The 18325-nt window shown below is 35.3% G+C and overlaps 1 protein-coding gene across 1 annotated transcript in view; it reads left to right on the plus strand.

The window, feature by feature from the left end:
• The window catches only part of NME8 (NME/NM23 family member 8), a 49741-nt gene extending 31716 nt beyond the window's left edge, over window positions 1-18025 (plus strand). Inside the window, exons 10-15 of the mRNA XM_028525995.2 lie at window positions 6220-6395; window positions 11969-12113; window positions 12804-12911; window positions 14841-14992; window positions 15564-15708; window positions 16357-18025. Coding sequence (XP_028381796.1) covers window positions 6220-6395; window positions 11969-12113; window positions 12804-12911; window positions 14841-14992; window positions 15564-15708; window positions 16357-16594 — 964 coding nt within the window. The 3' untranslated portion in view covers window positions 16595-18025. The remainder of the gene's footprint in view (window positions 1-6219; window positions 6396-11968; window positions 12114-12803; window positions 12912-14840; window positions 14993-15563; window positions 15709-16356) is intronic.
• The last annotated feature ends 300 nt before the right edge of the window (window positions 18026-18325 follow it).

The raw sequence follows: 18325 nt of genomic DNA on the forward strand, positions 1-18325 counted from the left end.
TTCACTCATTCATTCATTCATTCATTCATTCATTCACTCACTCGCTTATTTATTTTGTTTTGTATCCTTTCATTCATCTCATATTTATTAAAGTCTTATGTGCCCAGTCCTGAAGATACAACATGAAGAAAAAATTAGATGATTTCTAAGGTTCCTTTCAGCTTTACATCTTTGTGACTGAGTGCAGATAACAGTTCCTACTTCCTATAATATATTGTATTTCTCTCTATATAGAATGTATGTATGCTATATGTATCCTATTCTTGGTAACCTATTTATTTCTGTACATGTCATAGCTACAGATATTTTACTTTTTGTTTTACAAAATTCTCTTTTAAAAGCGTTCTGGGATCAGAGCAGTCTGAATTCTATAACTTCACCCTCTACTCCCCAACTCCAGACCTTTCTTGCCTCTTTAGAATCAAAGGAAATCTGTACTAATAAGCAGCTGGCCAAAGGTCAGGCCCGGAGTTCATTAGTCTTCCTGACTCCTGAAAGTCCAAGATAGAGCTAAGCAGGGTTAGTGAATTCCTTGCCTTTGAAGTCCAGCTCTCTATGGCTTTTTCCAATTGTTTCTGTGGGGAGATGACACCCTGCTGGCTTGTAGCCTAGAGGCCATTTTTGCCTTCCAAGTGAGTACAGGATTTTTAACACACCAAAACCCAGACATTAATCCTCAAAAAGCTAATGCAGAAAAATGACTATCCACCTAAGGGAGCCCAGCATCCAGAGAAAGGAAGATGTACCAGAAATCAAAACAAGCCAAGTGAAAATGAACTGCTAGGGACAGAAAAATCCTTAAATGAAATGATAGTAATACTTCTACTACTACTGACAGTAAACTTTCAAATTTGCATTATGAAAATCACAATCTGAATTATAAATTAAGTGAGAATTAGAGGGCATGATAGTCATTTGAGACTTGAATTAAGGACTTGGAAAATGAGCTGCAAGAAATAACTCTAGATACAGAAAAAAAAAATGAGACAGACATTCTGAGAACAGACATAAGTAATCTGAAAAATATGCTGGAGAATCATGTTGTAATAAAAGACTCCATACAGAGAAGAAAGGATAGATGGACAAGCTATAAATCAACAAGTAATAGGAGGAAAATTCCCTGGAATGTAGAAACACATGCAGATATCCTGGGGAAAACACTGTACACTGTTTCTAAAGAGGAAGAACAGGCAGTGGTATACTTAATGTTTGAGACTTAACACCCCTTTCCATTACATGGAAATGTTAAATTCAATTATTGAGTGAGACAAATTATAATGGACAGAAAAAAAAGACATAGTGAAAATTGTCTTTTATGGCATTTGTGTATAAATGAACAAAAAACCCCACAAAAATGGAAACAATAGGTTACTACTGTTTAATTATATCAATGCATTTTAAAAAAGTATAGTTTTTTTTTGATAAGCCTTAACTTTGAAGACTTGTCAGTGACAGTCTCAAAACTGATCTCCGCTATTTGAAGTCTGTCCAGGAAGTACTCAACCATGTAATATGAAAAATGGAGATATTTATTGATGAAGGTACAAGATACAAGAAATATTGTACCTAGGACAATGATGCCTCACTCCCTATAAAGTTGGCATCATGGGACCCTCACACAGTTCTCCTAGCATCTCTTCTACTGTTCAAAACATGGCAAAATCCTTTGTTAGAATTGCCATCATCTGCCGCATCATATTTTCCCCGAATCTCATCGACATATAAACCTCTTCTTTTTCAAAGGTGATTCTAGTTTGGGAAAAAAACAGAAGTCACTAGGGTGCCAAATCTGAACTGTAGGGGAACTGAGTCACCGGGTGATTGATGCCTCACCGAAAACTCTACACAAGATGTGAAGCATGAGTGGGTGGGTTGTCGTGATAAAGCAACCAATCACCAGTTGCCCATAGCAGTGGCTGTTTTCATTGTATTGCATCACTCAATGAGAAAGAACATTGAGGTAATACTCCTTATTAATTGTTTGGCCTGGAGGGGGTGTACTCATGATGGACAACATCTTCCCAATCAAAAAACACAGTTTAACGTGGTTATTATCTTGCTGTGACTTTGCCACACCTTTTTCAGGCATGGAGAACCAAGTAATTTCCCAATTTCCATTGGGATGACTGGGCTTTCATTTCTGAATTGGAGCCATAGACCCACCATTCATCTCCTGGTTATGACCTTGAGGAATCCGGTTCATTGTTAATCGTTTTAATCAAGTCATTAGCAACTGTAGCACGATATGATATTTCTTCTCTGGTAGCAGATGCTGTGGAATAAATTTTGCCATGACACATATCATGCCAAGATCCTGCATCAAAATCTTGGACACAGTAGTTTTTGGAATCCCTAGATCAGCTCTAGTTCTTGTACTGTCAGTCACCAATTTTGTTGATTGTAGCCCATACACAGTCAACATTCTCAGGTGTTCTGCTTGTTGCAGGCCTCCAGAACATGGATCACTTTCAACAGATTCTCGACCATCTTTGAAGCATTTGTGCCACACTTTTATTTGTGCTGCACTTATTACATTGTCCCCAAATCCTCCTGAATCATCCAAATAGTTTCTGCAGAGGAATGTCCAAGCTTAACACAAAATTTGATTGCAGACTCATTTCCTCTACTTGCTCAGTCATTTTGAATACATTGACCAACAGTACACATGCTAATTCAATGGTGTCTATTGCCCCCACTGACTAGTACAGTGAAGTTGTCATTGTTCACATATGCACATTCCAGTCTACTTTCCTTGGCTACTAATTTACATTGATGTTGCGCAGATTGTTCTCATTATATTAACAATGGCTGGACTTTTTGTAAAGACCTTGTATATTGATGTTTAATAAACAGAGATGCATAAAAATCCTGCTTCACAATAATTCCAAAAATTCAAATATTGCCAACAGCTGTTATTTTAGGATTGATTCTTTCATGCAGAGTATAATGTCAAGTATGCTGTTTATTAAGATAACTAACTTGAAACCTAATTATACAATATATTTAAAAAATTCAAAAATTTGGAATCGAATTCCATATTTTGGAATGGAATAAACAATCACAGGAATTGTTTATCATGTAGATAAACAAAATATTCTTTTCAAGAAAGAGTAGTTTATCACCAATATTGTTTAGAATTGCTGGTGCATTGATGATAATAAAGCAACTCAGTTTTAGTTGGTTTTACTATGGCTTAAAATTTCCCTACAGACAAACACAACCTGCAGGTCACCCCTTCCACCAACTCCATTGTTGGCAAGCCTCTGAGTTACTTACAAAGGAAAAATCTCTGACTGCAGTAGGACTTGTTATCAGGCTACTAAGAGTTGTTGTTGGACTACTAAGAGAAAAAGACTCCAGCACCTGCATGCTTTTTTTTTTAAATCCTCACCCAAGAATATGGTTTTAATTGATTGCAGGGAGAGAAAAGGGAAGATAGAAAGAAACATCAAAGCAAGGGAGAAACATTGATTGGTTGCCTCCTGTATGTGCCCCAACTGGGGATCAAACCCACAACCTAGGTATGTGCCCTAACCAGGACTCAAACCCACAACCTTCTGGTGCAGAGGATGTGCAGAATGATGTTCCAACCAACTGAGCTATCTTGCCAGAGCCAACTCCCACATTATTAACAAAGCTAAGATATCGCTTACCTGGTGGAGCAAAAGGAAGATGTTCAAGGAATGTTTAGGAATATATCACCTATGTAATCTTTCCATGGAAAATGTTTGAGGAAGGACTCAACAAAGCCAAAAATAAAAAATGACACCTTAATATGAGGATAATAAAAGAAGGGAAACAGTTGTTACCAGTGAACCTTGGAATTTATGAACACAGATACCCTCCATCCCATGTAACACACACACATTGCATAATTCTGGGTTATAATATAATAGCTAATGAAGGATGCTTTAAACAAAAGAGAACTCTGATAGGTCCTAAATTATCTTAACACAGCTAGCAGTTACATAGTATGTGTGGAAAAATGGTTAAAAAATCCCAGAGAAGAGAAAGGAAAGATGAGATGAATAAGGTAATGGAACTATTTTAAGATTCTTATTTGAATTTGCAGAAAGAGGATGAATGGAGTGTGAGTTACAGAAATAGTGTGCCAGAATGCAAGAAATATTTGGCATGTATGTCTTTATGGAAGCAGGTAAAAGATGGCAAAAATTAGCAAACATTGGTGTGGTGGATTAATATAATAAAATTGCTACATTAACAAGGAGGAAAACATGGAATGAATAGCAATTTATTCATACCAGCAAAATAAGGGAAAGAACCCCCCCCCCCGACAATACCATTTAAAGTAATAGTACATATAAAATAAGATGGAGGGATCATAGTCAAGTATATGGTTATTTTACTAGTTATAGAAAGGTTCATTATCCCATTAAATACAGAGGTTATGAAGCCAAGGTAAAAAAAAAAAACTAAATTAAAAAACATTAAATAAATTATCAGTGTAGAAAAGAATCATCAGTGGGTGCTAAAACCATTGTGTGAAAAATATATAGTTTCAAACAGTGTCCTCAAAGATATCTTATTATTTACAAAGTGGAAATTGTAAGTTTTCAGTGGAGAAAACTAGGGGGTACCACTTTAACCATATTAATATCACCAGTTAATTGGGAAAACTGGCATAGTGTACTCCTACTGTGATGTACCAAGAAGAATACAGCACAATTTATGCAGTATTCCTGCCAAAGGTTCATACATGAATGTAACAGGAAACTACTGGGCCATCCAAGACTTTGAAACCATTCAAAATGAGGAACAGTGTACACAGCAACTGACTTGGATTCCAAAATATCACTGTTTTAAAAGACAAAAACAGCTGAGGCACTGGAGATAAAGAAAGATTAGGGAGATAGGACAACTACATGCTAATGTAATCCCAGATTAGGAAAAAATTACTATAGATAAGACCTTTTATAAAATTGATGAAATTTGAATGAGGACTGTGTATGAGATACTAGTATATGACAAAATGTTGACAGTTGGTGAATTTAGTGCTCATTATCCTAGTCTTGAAACTTTCTGTCATTTCAAAATAAAGCTTTAAAAACTGCAGTCATATTGTTTAGAAAAAACACACAAATAAAAAGAAAACTAAAGGGATGGCACCCCTGCCCCCCAAAAAAGCCAGGAAAAATAATATATTAGAATTGAGCATTAAAAGTGTTAACTTGATTTTAAAAAAACATGATGTAAAAGGCAACACTTATGAGAAGATATAGTAGTCAAAATGCCCCAAACAATGTAACAGTTAAAAATACAAAAATGAAAGTATTAGAAGAATAAGGAGTAGACAAAAATACCTTGGTAAAAAATTTCAATACATAGCAGGCAAAGATAAATAAGGATATATGTGAATGGAAATGCACATTCAATAGTTATATATAATAATCTATAATATATGAAATATAAATATAGTTACAAATAAAATTTTCTTTGTTTACAAAGAAAACCATAACAGGTTTTTTAGAAATTTATTGGACTGACATTGGTTGACAAAGCTACAGTTTTTAGGTGCACAACTCAACCAAAATTCATCTTCACACTGCATTGTGTGCCCATCACCCAAAGCAAAGTCTCCTTCCATCTCCACTTATCCCTCCTTTGCCTACCTCCATCTACCCCCATCCCTTTCCCTCTGGTTATCACCACCCTGTTGTAGTTTTGCTTAATCACTTCACCTTCTTTTATCTAGTCCCCAACCTCCCTTCCCTCTGACAGATGTCAACATTTTTTTTATTAAGATTTCATCACACACATTTTCTGATTATAATCCAATTACATGGGAAATAAACAATTAAAAAATGAGCAAAATGTCTTACCCATTTGAAAATATGAAATGTGCTCCTTAATAACTCTTGATTCAAAGACAAAATAAAAAAGGAAAAATAGGAACCATCTGAAAATCTTTACAGAGAGAAAAGAAAAAATGTTAAACATTTTATTTTGGTCTTTTTTATCTTCTCATGAAGTGAAATATACATGATTTCATTTGATTGATCTGTGGATTGGCTCAATAAAAAGTTGAATTAAATATATTATTCTTTGATGTGATAAATGCAACTTATCTTTATGTGAAATTATATTTTTGTTTGTTTTACTAAACCCCAAATTATTTGTGAACTTATTATTGGTTTTAATTTTATGGCATGGTTATTAAACTTCAGTTTATAATCTTAAATTATGTTTCGATTTCAACAGTTTACAAGAATATCTGGAAAGACAAGATATATCTCAATTTTGTGATGTTGAAGAGAATGTAGATAATGTTAATAAGCTTATTGATATCTTCTTTCCTGATTTTAAAAGTATGACAAGCTTAAAGTTAGAAAGGATACTGGCATTACTTCGACCAGATCTCTTTCGAGAAAAGGGAGGTAAGAAATAAGGTGTAAATTGTTAGAGTATTTCATACATTGATTTGAATAAACCCTAGTGTAATTACATTAACATATATTATTTTAGAATTTTAAAAATTACCTAAAGTAAGAAATTTAGTTAATACTAATTTAATAATTTCTCAATAGTAAATAATAAAACATTTTTGCAGTTTGAGAGTTTACAAAGTATTTTTTAACCTATGAATTTGTAAGAGTAAATTTCAACGTGGCAAGAATTATTACATAATAATGATTGGAAGCTTTCATGTCTGAAATGCCTTAATTCAAATCTAGGATCAACCCCTTATTAATAGTGTGCTTTGAAAAAGATGCTTTATCAAATCTATTTCTTCTAATACAGAATAATACTGAATGCAAACTTTAATTGAAAAATAAGTTTAAAAAATCCAGATGTAAATGAGAAAACATAAATACAGTGCCTACACTTAAAAAGTTCTAGTCATTCCCTAATTCTGTATTCACATAGCAGAGTGAACATGGTGGTAGAATAAGAGTGCAACCGTAAATTCACACTATTAACTCCTTTTCATAGCTAGTGTGTGAAAATACTGTGATATTTTTATATTGACTTTGTATGACTTGCTGAACTCAGTTTTAGAAGTTTTGATGTGGTCTGCTTGGGAATTTCTGTGGAGACTAGAATTTCTTAATCTCAGACCTATTTACATTTGGGGCAGATAATTCTTGGTTGAGGGAGGCTGTGTCATGTGCGCTGTAAAATGTTTACAACACCCTTGGTCTCAACTGAGTAGTTGCCAGTAGCACTCACCCGTCGTCCCCGACAACAAAAAATGACGTGGTCATGTGGACTCTTGGGGAAGAAAAACTTTGGCCCAGAGCTACTGATGTAGACAATATCATTGCAAATCAAGATAGTTATAACTTTTCCTTTCCAATCTGTGTACCTTTATTTCCTCGGCTTGCTTCATTGTTCTGACTAGCTAGAACTTCCTAATTGATGTTGACTGGGAGAGGTGAGAATGGACAGGCTTGCCTTGTTCCTGACCCTATAGTGAAAGCACTCAATTTTTACCATTAAACATTATGGCATTGCTATATATTCTTTATCAAAGTAAAGAAATCTCCACTTATTCCAAGTTCTGGAATTTTTTATCATGAATGGATGTTGTATTTTCTCAAATATTTTTTTCTGTATCTACTGATATAATTTTTTTCTTTGAGTTTGATAATATGGCAATTACTGTGATTTTTGAATGTTGAAGCAGCTTTGCATTCTCCAAATGAACCACATTTGGTTGTTATATATTTTTTTACATACTTCTGGACTTGGTATTTAAATATTTTGTTGAGGACTTTTGTGCTTATATTCATGGGGGTTATTTGTTGTTTTCTTGTAATGCAGGCCTCATCAAATGAGGTGGGTTGTTACTCCTACTTTCTGGAAGAGACAGTGTATAATTAGTATATCTTTCTTAAATGTTTATCAGAGTTTACTAGTGTAACTATCTGGGCCTAGAGTGTTGTTCTTTGGAATGTTTTGTTTGCCTTTAAAATCTTTCTTAATATTTACTTGCTTGTTAAATGGGTAGATTTTTATAAATTAAAACACTTGTAGCTTTATAGAAAAATTAAGATAGTACAGAGTTCCCTCATGCCTGCTTAACAATTTCTCCTATTAACATATGACTGTGATATATTTTTATAATTAATGAAGTGATATTGATACATTGTTAATGACTAAAGTTCATAGTTTACATTAAAGTTCTTTATTTTGTAACTTCTGTGGGTTTTTACAAATGCATAATGTCATGTGTCCTCTTTACAGTATCATACAGAATAGAATCACCTATTCATTCCTCCCATCCTCCTCCCAACCCCAGGTACCCACTAATCTTTTTGCTATTTCTATAGTTTTGCCTTTTTCAGAATGCCAAATAGTTGGAGTCACACAGTACATAGCCTTTCCAGATTAATTTCTTTTACTTAATATGCATTTCTTTTTTTTAGGATAAGTAAGTAGAATTTATTTATTTTTATTGTTCAATTATACTTGTCCCCATTTCCCCCCATTACTCCCCTCTGCCTTACCCACCATCCCACCTCCCACACTCAATCCTTCCCCAACCCCCAATGTCTTTGTCCTTGGGTCCTTTATACATGTTACTTGACATGAACCTTCCACTTCTTTCCCTCATTATCCCCTTCCCCACTCCCCTCTGGTTACCTCCAGTTTGTTCTTTATTTCCATGTCTGTGGTTCTACTCTTCTCACTTGTTTGTTTTGTTGGTTAGGTTCCACTTATAGGTGTTATCATATGGTATTTGTCTTTCACCACCTGGCCTTATTTCATTTAACATAATACTGTCCAGTACCATCCATGCTGTCAGGAAGGATAGGAGTTCCTTAATTCTTTCTGCTGTGTAATATTCCGTTGTGTAAATGTACCACAGTTTTCTTATACATTCATTCACTGATGGGCACTTAGCCTGTTTCCAGCACTTGGCAATTGTAAGTAGTGCTACAATGAACATTGGGGTGCATAGGTTCTTTTGAATTGGTGTTTCAGGGTTTTTAGGGTATAATCCCAGCAATGGAGTTGTTGGATCAAAAGGCAGTTTTATTTTTAGTTTTCTGAGGAAGTTTCATACTGTTTTCCACAGTGGCTACACCAGTCTGTATTCCCACCCACAGTACACTAGGGTTCCCTTTTCTCCACATTCTCACCAGCACTTGTTTTTTGTTGATTTGGTTAGGATGGCCATTCTCACTTGTGTGAAATGGTACCACATTGTGGTTTTAATTTGCATCTCTCTGATGGCCAGTGATGCTGAGCATTCTTTCATATGTCTCTGGGCCCTCTGTATGTCCTCCTTGGAGAAGTGTCTATTCAGGTCCTTTGCCCATTTTTTAATTGGACTGTTTGTCTTCCTGGTGTGGAGTCATGTGAGTTCCTTATATATTTTGCAGATCAAACCCTTGTCCAAGGTACCATTGGCTAATATATTTTCTCATACAGTTGGTTCCTTTTGGAGATCTGGACAGCTACATTTTAAAAAATGAAACTTGACTGCCAATTTACACCATACACAAAAATAAACTCAAGATGGATAAAATACTTAAATATAAGCCACAACACCATAAAAGCCCTAGAGGAGAACATAGGCAGGAAAATTTCAGATATTCCATGCAGCAATATTTTCATTAATATGCCCCCTAGAGCAAGGGATATAAAGGAAAGAATAAACAGATGGGACTACATCAGATTAAAAAGCTACTTAATATACATTTCAGTTCCTCCATGTCTTTTTGTGATCTGTTAGCTCACTTCTTTTTATTGCTGAATAATGTTCCATTTTATGGCTGTGCCAAAATTTACCCAGTTACTTATTAAAAGTCATCTTTGTTGCTTTTAGTTTTGGTTTTTATGAATAAAGCTGCTATAGGCATTAATATATGATTGTTTTACATGTGTAGACAGAAGTTTTCACCTCAACTGGGTAAATATTTCACCTAGGAGCATGAATACTGGATCATATGGTTAAACTATGTTTAATTTTGTAAGAAACTGTCAAATGCCTTCCATAGTAGCTGTTGCATTTTCAACTTCAAACAGCAGTTAATGGGAGTTCCTGTTGCTCCACAGGTTGTTATTTAGATTTTTTCTATTTTAATAAGTATATGATGGTATCTCACTGTTGTCTTGATTTACAATTTCCTAATGACATATGATACTGAGCATCTTTTCATATGGTGACTTCTATTTCTGTATCTTCTTTGTTGAGATATCTCTTCAGATTTTTGCCCATTTCTTAAGTGAGTTGTTTGTACTATTGAGTTATTAGTTCTTTGTATATTGTGACCATGTCCTTTATATACTCATATATGTGGTATCTGCGAATATTTTTCTAAGTTTTTAATTCTGTGGTTTTTAAACAATGTTTTTCACTGAAAAGTTTTTATTTTTAATATAGTTCAACTTATCAGAGTTTTTTATTGTTCTTTTAGTGTTTAAATTAAAATATCATTGCTAAACCCAAGATCACCAAGATTTTCTCATCTGTTACCTTTTAGAAAGTTTATAGTATGGTGTTTTATATTTAAGATTATAATCCATTTGAGTTAATTTTTGCAAAAGGTATAAGGTGTATGTCTAGATTTTTTTTGCATGTTTATGTCCAGTTGTTCTATCACCTTTTGTGGAAAAGCTGTCATTGCTCCACTGTATTACCTTTGCTTATTTGTCACAGATCAGTTGACATATTCATGTGTGAATATGTGTGGGTTCTCTGTTCAATTCTGTTGATCTATGTGTCTATTGTTTTGCCTATCCATCTCTGTCTAGTTTTGCAGTCAGTCTTGAAGTGGGTAGTATCAGTCCTCCAACATTACTTTTCTTTTTCAATACTAAGTTGGCTATTCTGGGTTTTTGCCTTACTATGTAAACTTTAGAATAAGTTTGTCAATATCCATATCCATGAAGTAACTTACTGGGCTTTTGATTGGGATTGTATAGAACTTAGAGAACAAGTTGGGAAGAATTGAAACCTTAACAACATTGAGTCTTCCTAGCCAGGAACAATGAATATGTTCCCAATATTTAAGATCTTTGATGCTTTTCACCAAAGGCTGTAGTATTTCTCATTTAAACCCTATGTATATATTGATAGATTTCCACTCATGTATTTCATCTTTTGAAATACTAATGTAATTGGTATATGTGGTTTGCAAATATTTTTCATTTAATACAGTTGTAATACTAATGTACTAATGCAAATGGTGTTTTAAAATTCAAATTCTGATGTTCATTGTTAGTGTATAAGGAAGTCATTAACTTTTGTATATTAATTATAACTTGAAACTTTGCTATAATAGTTTCTTGTTAGTTATTTTCAGGAATTTTATTATTCTTTCTTTGGGATTTTCTACATAGACAATGATGTCATCTGTTTTGACAATAAACACAGTTTTATTTTCTCCTTCCCAGTCTATATACCCTTTATTTCCTTTTCTTGTGTTATTTTACTAGCTAGGTCTTCCAGTATGATGTCAAATAGGATCGATGGGAAGGGATAGCCCTGCCTTGATTCCAGTCTTAGAAACAAAGCATATATTATAGAAAATATTTGCTAATGAGATACTTCAATGTGTATGTGTATGAATGTTATATCATGAAAAACTGGACACAGCATTATAATTTGATATGTTAAGAATATTGTTCACCTTAAATTAAAATCTAATGAGTATTTTCGCCAAGTTTTAAATTGCATAATAGGATAAAATGATTATATGCCACATGATAATATATTCTATATTGTGCGTATAAAAAATAACCTAGCAGCCCTGGCTGGCGTAGCTCAGTGGACTGAGCGCGGGCTGGGAACTAAAGTGTCCCAGGTTCGATTCCCAGCCAAGGTACATTCCTGGGTTGCAGGCCATAACCCCCAGCAACCGCACATTGATGTTTCTCTCTCTCTCTCTCTCTCTCTCTCTTTCTCCCCCTTCCCTCCCTAAAAAAAAAAAAAAAAATGGATGAATAAAATCTTTAAAAAAATAACCTAGCAATTTAAAACATGTGAATTTTTGTTTAGAGGATGTCTTGAATATTATTCAAGATGAAGGTTTTAAAATATTGATGCAGAGACAAATAGTATTATCAAAAGAAGAGGCACAGACACTTTGCAAGGAATATGAAAATGAAGATTATTTTGGAAATCTTATAGAAAACATGACCAGGTAAAGTAGATTTCAGCTGTAGAATGCATACTCTGATTTGCTTTTGAATAATTTAAATCTTCTTTTAACCTTTTTTTTCTGCTCAAGTTGCCATACCTCTCAATTCTGTAAATAAGTGCTGAGTCTGCTTTTTTTCCAATTTCTCTCCCATGTTGATACTCTGTTCAACTGTCTGCCTTCTCTGGTCCTCCTGGAATGTTATTGGAGTAATGGAAATATTCCAGGTGAAGTTGCTGAAGTCTGCTTGAGTTGAATGCCAGAAATTCAGGGTGTACAACATCATCAAGTCCAAACAGAACTGACTGACTCTCAAGGACGTTTGTAATCCTAAAAATCACTAGTTCTAAGAGAGGCATGCGATGCTAGGCATCTGTCAGGTTTCTAAACGAGTAAGTGAAATAGAAGCTGGGATAGAAATCCAGCAAAAGTATGTAAATCAGCAGGAGTATGGGAATTATACAGAAACCACTCTATTAGAACCAAGACTCTTCTTTTCCCTTCATTTCTGCTTTCATCCAAAAATTTTATAAATATGCTCTTAAGAATACACCAACAGAAATTAATTTCAGACTTTTGATAAAAGGATTACTTTGACATTTTATAGTCTATTTACAAATATGCTTGTATCATCTATGTATAATTAGCTACTGAGTCATATTTTTATTAGCTTGTTTTTTTCTTTTCTAACAGTGGTCCATCTCTAGCACTTGTTTTATTAAGAGAAAATGGTTTACAACACTGGAAAAAGTTAATTGGACCAAGCACTGTTGAAGAAGCAAAAGACAACCTTCCAGAGAGGTAGGATCCCAAAATGTTACCAGGGGAGCCATTATAATTTCCTTTTGATATGGAGTACAGAAAGAGCTCTAGCTCAGGGGAGGTTCTCAGGATGGCTACTTTTCCTGGGTCAGGAGTGGACTGCTGTTGATTGGAGGCCCAGCCCAGTGCCAACCTGAATGTTGCCAAAGCTTTGTAAGAGAAGGTTGTGAGCTGTTTGGTTTGGAGCTGTGAAATAAGTGGTGCGTAGCCAGCCCAAAGGCCAGCTTTTGGCAGAAATAACTACTGCATCCACTGTTTGGGAGAAATTCTTTTGAGAAGGATGTGATGGCAGCTGAAGGTTATTTAGTTGATCATAAGCTTTTCAAGACAATTATGATTAACTTGATGTGCAGTCTGTAATTTGGTAGGAACCATTACTAAGTTAGTTTACTGATGAACCTTAGATTACAGCTAAACTTTGTAATCAATTTAACAGATGATATATTACCTGGCACATAGGGGGCACTTTGTAAATATTTTTTGATCTTAACTGTCAGACTTACTATCACCTGGAGGATGGGGATAGTATCTCATGCATCCCCATTCTTGGGATGTCACTGAGGGAAACTAACTGAAGTGAAATTAGCTTAAATTCTTTGTGCCAATACTTAATTGAAGAATTCAGTTTAGGGGAAGAAAGGCTCTGCCTTCAAGTGAGCAAGAATAGAGATGCTCTATTAGGCAGAGCCAGCTTAACACATATTTATTCAATAAATAACAGTGCTTATGAAACATCACTTATATAAAAGTGTGCTCACTCTGGGCCTCCTGGAAGATGCAGGCCAAGATCAGCTGTTGCCTGTGCCCTGCCCTAGAGCCACCCAGCATGTACTACAGAGTGATCTGTAGGTGGCTGCTTCTTGTGCTGGGCTTGGAGGTGCCCAGAAATGGCAAAACTGCGAACTGAGTCTGGCTGCCATGAGTGCTGGGTCTGGGGCCACTGTGCAAGAGGTATGGGACATACTGAGGCCAGATACTGTTTGTTTGAGGTTTGTGAACCTTTGAGAGATTTTAAGAAAGTCTGTGGCGAGAGCCAAGGCAGGCTGTTTTTATGGAAAGGCCACTAGAAAGCTTGACTGGATCTGCAAGCTGATCTTGGCCTATGGCTCTTAGGAGGCACAGAGCAAGCACACCTGGTGCACAACTTCAGACCCTGCCAGAGCACCACCCAACCACCTCCACAAGCAAAACACTCAGGGGCTGATTAATCAGGCACCAGGACCCCAAGGAAGTGAGTTCTGCTTTGGGCTATTGCCCTCTGCACAGCAGCTCCTTAACTGTGGTCATAATCATACCTGGGTTCCTCTTTTTTTGCTGCTCTTGCTTACCAGGAGGGTTCCATTGTAGTTTCATTTGGATTTACAGTTGATAGTTTGGTATCTTGGGTGTAGAGTGAAATGCCATCTCTGGTGCTTGATAATAGTGGTAAAAGAAGGGAAAATAATATTTATTGAGAGCTTAACCTGTACCATATATTTCAAATACATCATCTGATTACATCCTTAGAGTCACTTTCCAAAACAAGTTTTATTGTCATTTTTATATGGGAGGCAACTAACACACAGAGAAGTAATATCACATAGCTAGCAAGTAGTGAGATCAGGATTCTGTCACTGGGCCAGGGCATCCATCACTCCATTCACAGCTGTCTGTCAGTATCCATGATCAGGATTATTTAAATGTCCATATCCTTTCTTCCTAAAGACTACTATATACTTAGAATGAAGTAGCATGCCCCAAGTACTCAGCAATTACTTCCCTTTCCACTATATCTATATCAGGAATGAGTTACTATTGCTTGGTAATTTTTGAACAATTTATATAAATAGTGTTACATTGTGTTTGTTATGTTATGTTATGTTATGTTATGTTATGTTAACAGTTTTTAACTTGATTTCTTTTCCAAAGTTTATGCATACAATTTGCAACAGAAAGTTTGCCTATCAATCAGTTGTATGGAAGTGACTCATTAGAAGCTGCTGAAAGGGAAATACAGCATTTCTTTCCTCTTCAAAGCACTTTAGCACTGATTAAACCTCATGTAACACATGAACAAAGAGGTAAATATTTAAAAATAAAAGCCAATGCATACATTTCTCCAAATTGAGTGAAATTTTCCAAACAGAAAAGTTGAAAAAATAATGCAATGAACACCTTCCACTGCAGAATATAGCCACCAGAGTTTAGGCTGTTGGTGAGATTTTAACAAGATTTGCTTTATTTAATTCCCTCAGTCATGCCCTTATACTTCAGGGAGAAGAGTTCAGATTGGTTCTCACCTCCAATCCACCTCTAGCAAGAAGTTCCTTGGCATTTGCAGCATGGAGACATAACAAGTCTTCACTTGTAGCACAGGAGCAGATCTCCTTCTCTCCCACTTCTGTAGTCTACCAGACATTTCAGGTGGTTTCTGGGAAGATGGATCTGAGGGACTGAACATCTATAATAACATATTAAAGTGCTTCTGAATGTCAGTCTGGTGCTTTTTAAGTTCCAAAGTTTAGCATAGCTTTTTTTTTTAATCACAGTCATGCAGTAAAAGTATTACTTTCCTTAGTTATTTCAGTCTTCTTGAATATGGAACAAAAATGGAGGCAATCTGTATGATTAACATATATCTGTTTTCCCTAGAGGATATCTTCAACCTTATCAAAGAGGCTGGATTTGATATAACACAGATGAAGGAAATGCTACTAATCAAAGAGCAAGCAGACAAAATTTATTTTAAAATTGTAAAAAAAGACTTTTATAAAGATGTACTGGAAATGCTGTCTGAGTAAGTTTCTGACATATATTTCTGTTCATTATTAAGTAGTAGATGTTCATCGTAGAAACTGAAAAATATAAAAATTAATTAAAACATTCCATCTAATCTCATTTGTGAACAGACACCTTGTTAATATTTTGGGTTCATTTTTTTTTCTATTTCCTTCTTTTCTTACCTTTCTCCCCTTTCTTCCTCCTCTCCTTATTACTTCTTTCCTTCCTTTCCCTTCCTTCCTTATTTCCTTTCTCTCTTTTATTTAGTTATTCACATTGGATATAGAGGCTATTTGAGTTTAAATCCCTGTTACCAACAAAAATGATCTGTGTCTTAGTTTTCTTATATGTAAAATGGGGATAGTAATATTACCTACCTCCTAGGTTTGTTGTGAAGGATAAAAAATGAATACACTGAAAGTACTTGAACAGTGTCTGGCATGTGTCCCTAGAATTAAACCACAGCATTTTTTTAAGTGTACACACAGATAATGTTGAAAGAGGTATAAATGAAATGAAAAAAAAAAGCACAAAATCTCACTGGTAAGTACAAAGAATAAAGAAAAGGTCTCTGGATGAAGCTATAGCATTCTGTCTTTAGCCATGTATGCAATTTGTACAGTTGTAAATAGCCCAAGTCTTCTGAAAGCATTGTTTTTTGCAGGGGTCCATCTTTGGTCATGGTTCTGACCAAGTGGAATGCTGCTGCAGAATGGAGACGATTGATGGGTCCCACAGACCCAGATGAAGCAAAACTATTGTCCCCAGACTCCATCCGAGCCAGATTTGGAAGAAGTGTTTTGAGAAATGCTGTACATGGATCATCTAATTCCTATGAAGCAATGGAGACAATTAACAAAGTGTTTGAAAATTTTGTTCCTGCAAATACTGAGGCAAACTAAAGCACAGCACCTCTTTAGCAATTGTTATTTCCTTTTCTTTGGTTGTTATAGTGATCCTGTCTAGGACAAGATTGTTCTGAGCAGAACATTCCCCATGTTCCTGTGTTAAATGATTTCCTGCCAGACAATAATATTACACTGTTCCATAGCAGCCTTGAAGCCTCAAAGTCAAGTCTTATAGGTGTCAGGGACCTGGGACATAGTAAGGCAAGCAAGATACGCTTGGGTTTGAAAGCCTTGGTCCCAAAATCTTTGTGCTGTCATGACAGTTTCATGAAGTCCCTCTCCTTGAGTCCTCTTCATTTCTTCTCTTTGAATTGCCAAGGTCTCATTCAGCAACCTCAACTCAACTCACTAAGTAGTTGAGAACCTGGAACCTATTAGCTACTTGTGGGTGATATATGATAATAGAATATTAAAAGTCATAAAGCAAAAGGCAGTCATTTGTATTCCTTGGCAAATAGGTATTTATTTGGAGAGAGATATTAGTGCAATATGCATGTAAATTGAGCCTGCTTAGTTGTTGAGAGATAACTTGAACACTTTTTAATCCTGGGCAATGTGGGAGATAGAGTGTAAAACAGGTGACTTTTCCCATTAAACCTCCTTTCCTTCTTTATTTTCAAATGGAAGTCTCACAAATGTACACATGTATGGCCCTGAGTGCAGTCTTGAATATGACTGTACAGACTCTTCACATGTGCAGCGTTGTCCCCAGCCAAATTAAAAATCCATTTCCTGAGCATAATGAGAAAACAATGTGAAATGGAGAAACCCCTCCACACCCATCCAGGTTCCTCAGGAAGAGAAGAGTACATTGTTCCCTTAATATTGTCATTTAGGCTATGATTTCTCCACCCATAAGAACATTATATCAAAAATTTAAATGCAAAAATAAAAGTGAATTCTGGCATAGTACTGCTCTTCCCATACATTTATTCAATTATAGACCAAAGCATCATTGTACAACCTATAAACATTTATGTTGGAAAAATATGTATTATATATCTGTTTGAACTGTGGGTTTTGGTTAATAGAAAACTGGTTGAATGAAGGTTTTTGCCTTTGGGGAGATGCAAATATAGTGGAGAGAGAAAACTCACAAAAACAATAATTATAGCCAACATAAGACAGCATATTATTAGGCATATCAGTGATGAATAACAGGTTGGGGGGGTAGTGGAATTGCATTGTGTTAATAGCATCTATGAGCAACATGGTATAGATCTATCCTAACATTTGCATACCCATCCCTTTTTTTTTTTTTTGATGAGGGAAGCATTATGAATAGTATCAGGCACTTCAGATGCGTGTATAATTCAGTACCAAATTGACAAATGTATATTTGATGGGTAGGGGTTTGAGGAGGTAAGAAATGAAGTAGAGCTTGAATAAAGGGTACAGTTTTCAAAATCAGGAGTAAGGAAGCAAGAGAGTGAATTCAGTTTTAAAAGTTTCTAAATTGTTATGTATATCTTTATGTTTATACATATATAAGGACATTTTGATGGTTGATTTTATTATGCCTATTATATTATATCATAACATTCTGAGGGATAGTATTGGGGGTCAGTTTCAGACATTCATGAATCATTTGTTTGGCTCTTGGTATATACTGCACTGTTGCAGGGCTGAATACAAACAGTCCTTGGTCTAAAGGAGTGTGGAACTCTAAAGGCAGGAGATAAAAAAAAATAGGGTTAAGCACAGAGGTGCTTTGAGCAGATGCAT

Source organism: Phyllostomus discolor, chromosome 10 (genome assembly GCF_004126475.2).
Source record: "Phyllostomus discolor isolate MPI-MPIP mPhyDis1 chromosome 10, mPhyDis1.pri.v3, whole genome shotgun sequence".
NCBI lineage: Eukaryota > Metazoa > Chordata > Mammalia > Chiroptera > Phyllostomidae > Phyllostomus > Phyllostomus discolor.